A 4,380-nucleotide genomic window follows, 5' to 3' on the forward strand; every position below is an offset into this window, starting at 1 on the left:
GGTTGAAATGAGGTAGAATATGATTAACACATACATATATGGGTTTAATTAAGATAATAGAAGAATTGCCAAATCTGAAACATATATTGATATATTCAAAATATAAAAATATATGAATACTAAGAATATAGATGGACATATAGATATGTAAACATACTAATAATAGAGTATAGCTAAAAAGAATGTGATATAGAAAAAAGGTGTGGGTTATTGAATGTTGACATGCGTTATTGAGCGTTTATAGGTTTGTGTCTTTTTTTCTTGGGATGTCTTCTATATCAGAATTTTAACCCACATTGATAGGTGCTAGATTGCACCTAAACACTTATTCTCTGGTATCTATAACTTCAGAAAGTTGAACTATGAACTTTTATGCCTCTTTTTTCTTTGTTTCCATCTTATTCTTTTACTCCCTTTCTCTATGTCGACATCATATTAATATATACCATTCTCATTTTCCCTATTTGTCTCTGATGATAGAATATTCAATACTCGAGGATATCCCAGAAACAGCTGTAAGATTTTGAATTTCTTCCTATAATAATGTTGTATACAACTTGAGATGTTTGCTGACCTGTTTAACAATTATATATATACATATATATAATGGTGGTGACCCAGCTTGGTCGCAACCTCAAGGCCGAAACATATAAAAGAATATATATATAAACACACATATATATATAATAAATAATATATATAACTTCACCAGTTTTTTATTCTCTCTCTTTATTTCTTCGTGTTCCTTTTTGTTGAAGGCTCGAAACATAAACGACTTTCTCACCTTCCTGAGCATTAAACTGACACACACACTTGTTGTTTATAAACCTGTCTTCATCTTTTGTTTTTCTGTAAATTTCAATTATATATATATATACATATGCATATATATAGGTACAGGACATCACCAACAGTGCAAATAACATGAAATACGTAAACACAAGAAAAATATGGTAAACAGGACAAGTTAACACAGAGAACGGACCCTTCATCAGTTTTTGATAATGTGTGTGTGTACATATTAATGTGTGTACATATTAATGTGTATAACTTGATAACATTTTTTGATCAAACTGTTTTTTTAGACTGGTGTGTGTGTTTCTAACAACAGGAGTCCTTCAACTGTGTAATATACAAAACTTACTCAACCTTGAGTACGCTGAAGTCAGAGTTGGTCTATCTCTCATTTCGAGCATTCTAGACAGACAGCCAACAACTGATGAAAGGTCCTTTCTCTGTGTTAACTTGTCCTGTTTTCCATTTTTTTCTTGTGTTTACTTATTTCACTCATTTTTTCTCTTGTTTGTTTACGTATTTCATGTGATTTGCACCATTGGTGACATCCTGTATATATACATATATTATTTGATTGAACACGACACAGCCATCTCCAAGTAAGTTTATTTTCCACATATATATAGATATATGTAACATCATCATCGTTTAACCTCTGCTTTCCATACTGGCATGGGTTGGATGGTTTGACCTATGACTGGCAAGCTGGGAGGCTGCACTAAGCTCCACACACACACACACACACACGTACAAATGGTTTCTTTCAAATCCACTCACAAGGCTTTGTTTGGCTTGAAGCTATAGTGAAAAACACTTGCCCAAGGTGTCATGCTGTAGGACTGAACCTAGAACCATGTGGCTGGGAAGCAATTTTCTTACCACAACACAAGCATGCCTGATGGGATTCTTTCAATTTCCATCAACTAAATCCACTAGCAAGGTTTTGGATGACCTGGGGCTATAGTAGAAGACATTTGCCCAAGGTGTTGCATAGTGACATGAATACAAAAATCACAAGGTTGGAAACAAGCAATGCCTTCACAGTAACAAATTCTTCAACACATTAAATTTTGAAATAATCACATTTATTTAGCATATAATACAAATTATAATATATGGAAAAATACTCATAATAACATTATTTAATTTATTCATTATTTAACTGGTTGTTAGATTAATTTATTTAAATCATTAATAAAAAAAATTGGAACTCCTCTGTTATTGGAAGTCAATATTTATTTTCGATTATCATTGAGTATACGTAAGATGTATAGAAACAGATTGATGATATCCAAATAGAGATTGATAGAAGCTACAATGTATTCTTCAGCTGACAACTTGTGCATCATCATGTGAGTATCAAAGACAATAAACAGTGAGAAGACAATTGCACCTCCAATAGCCAACAGTTTGTCAAGCATTTCACTCTGGAAGAATATCTAAAATAAAGAAAATATTACAAATATTTATTTTTAACCAAACTTATGACTGGTTGGTAGCCATTGTCTAATCAATTCAAATATAAAAATGTAATTATAAATAGTTTACTGAAGTTTGTGACTGAAAATTTATAGCAATTTTGAACATATTTGATAATGTGTATGTGTACATATTAATGTGTATAACTTGATAGCATTTTTTGATCAAACTGTTTTTTAGACTGGTGTGTGTGTTTCTAACAACCAGCTGTGTGATATACAAAACCTTACCCACCCTTGAGAATGCTGAAGTCAGAGTTGGTCTATCTCTCAATACAAAGAAGACTGAATACCTGAGGATTAATGAAGATGAAAGCCACCTGTCAATCTGTCCCAGAGACAGCATACAGCTGAAGGTGGTCAGTGACTACAGTAAAAATGTCCGTTACAAGAAACAAGGCTTGTTTCAAAACATCTAACAAGTATTGCAATGAATTCAGTGTACAGGCAGGAGTTCACCAAAGCTCAGCTCTCAGCCCACTCTTGTTTATCTTAGTCCTATGGGACTTTACAAAGTAATTCAAGACTGGTTGTCCCTGGGAGCTCCTCTACACTGATGACCTAGTTCTTATAGCTGACTCATTACCTGATCTAGAGAAGAAATTTCAGGTGTGGAAACAAAGCCTGGAATCTAAGGGCCTTAAAATTAATCTAGCAAAAATTAAAGTCCTAATAAGTAGGAAGACAGACAAATCACAAGTCCCTTCTGGGAGATGACCCTCCTTGATATGTAAGAAAGGTGTTGGTAGGAACTCCATACGTTGTACTTAGTGCAAGCTTTGGACACATAAGAGGTGTCGCGGTACCAAAAGAAGGCTAACGGAGAATATAGTCTTTGTGTGTGGTAAATGTGCTGGTACAATAAGCACTAAAAATGCACAGACAATTGACACCCTCAAATGCTCGGGGAAATCATTACAAGTAGTAGACAGGTTCTGATTACCCTGTTAATCTTTCAACTACTTCTCTCTTACAACAATAAATCTGTTCCTGTCATTATTCCCTCTATGTACCCCATCTAAAGTTAGCACTCCCCACACCTATCTGTCTCTCTCTCCTATTCTACTTTCCAGTATAGAGGCTCTTAAAGTCTTGACAGTTCCAGGCAGCCTCATTGGAGTTGTGCCATGACAAAGTACTCAGTCCACCACTCTGTAAACTGGTTAACACTAGGAAGTACTTCAAGCCGTACCAACCATCAAAAACAGACACTGGAACATAATGTTGGAGTCTGTTGAACCATCCAATTCATGCCAATATAGAAAGTAAACAAACAATGATGGTGATGATGAGGATTGATCGGTCTATCTGTCTGCCTATGTATGTATCTTTAGAAAGATACACACACACACACACATGTGTATGCATATACACTGGCAATTATAACATCAGTTATAATATATAAAAGAATTTATGTATTAGGTCAACATTTATGTATTGGGTCCTGTAATTTAATGCTTCATGGTGAAGCATCAGAAATTTACACACACACACAATTTATATATATCTACTGTCAATGATTAAGAAAATAAAAATTTTCAAACATTTAAGCCCCTATTAAAAGAAACTATCGAAGATTGTTTCCAGGATTAAACAATAATGACTCCTATTAGTAAGAAACTTAACAAGAATTATAAAACAATTGTCAAGGCTATATTGAAGATTAATGATTATCATTGGCACAGCTGCTATTGCTACTACTACAACAATAATAATCATCCCAATAGTAATGAGATTAAAGATAACAATATTTGTGTTAATAGTAATAATAAGTCACTATAATAACCACATTAATAGTATAGACTAGCAGAAATACCCGGCGTTGCCAGGGTTAAAGAGAATAATGAAATCTAAATACGCCGTCTAGACTATGCATCATCTTTATATATAGAGATGTATATACACACACGCACCCAAACACACGTATATATATGTATATCAATATAAATACATGAAAGTCAATGAAGTTTCGTAAAAGAAGGTGATCATGTACATACTTTCTTGCTGTTGTGAAAATAACACCTCATTGTAAACTATGTTCCTTGTTTTCCCTTGTGGAGCATATACAAATAGGTTTTTTGTTGCTGCCCACTCTTGAGCAGCCAAC

The 4,380-nt window shown here is 33.8% G+C and overlaps 1 protein-coding gene across 5 annotated transcripts in view; it reads right to left on the reverse strand.

Annotated features, from left to right (window-relative positions):
* Positions 1-1,863: 1,863 nt before the first annotated feature.
* LOC106882154 (protein lifeguard 4) overlaps positions 1,864-4,380 on the reverse strand; it is a 36,058-nt gene continuing 33,541 nt past the window's right edge. For all 5 annotated transcript variants that reach the window (XM_052969107.1, XM_052969106.1, XM_014932724.2 and 2 more), the window contains one exon: positions 1,864-2,234. In XM_052969107.1, coding sequence (XP_052825067.1) covers positions 2,031-2,234 — 204 coding nt within the window. In that variant the 3' untranslated portion in view covers positions 1,864-2,030. The remainder of the gene's footprint in view (positions 2,235-4,380) is intronic.

This window comes from Octopus bimaculoides, chromosome 1 (genome assembly GCF_001194135.2).
Source record: "Octopus bimaculoides isolate UCB-OBI-ISO-001 chromosome 1, ASM119413v2, whole genome shotgun sequence".
NCBI classification, from domain to species: Eukaryota; Metazoa; Mollusca; class Cephalopoda; order Octopoda; family Octopodidae; genus Octopus; species Octopus bimaculoides.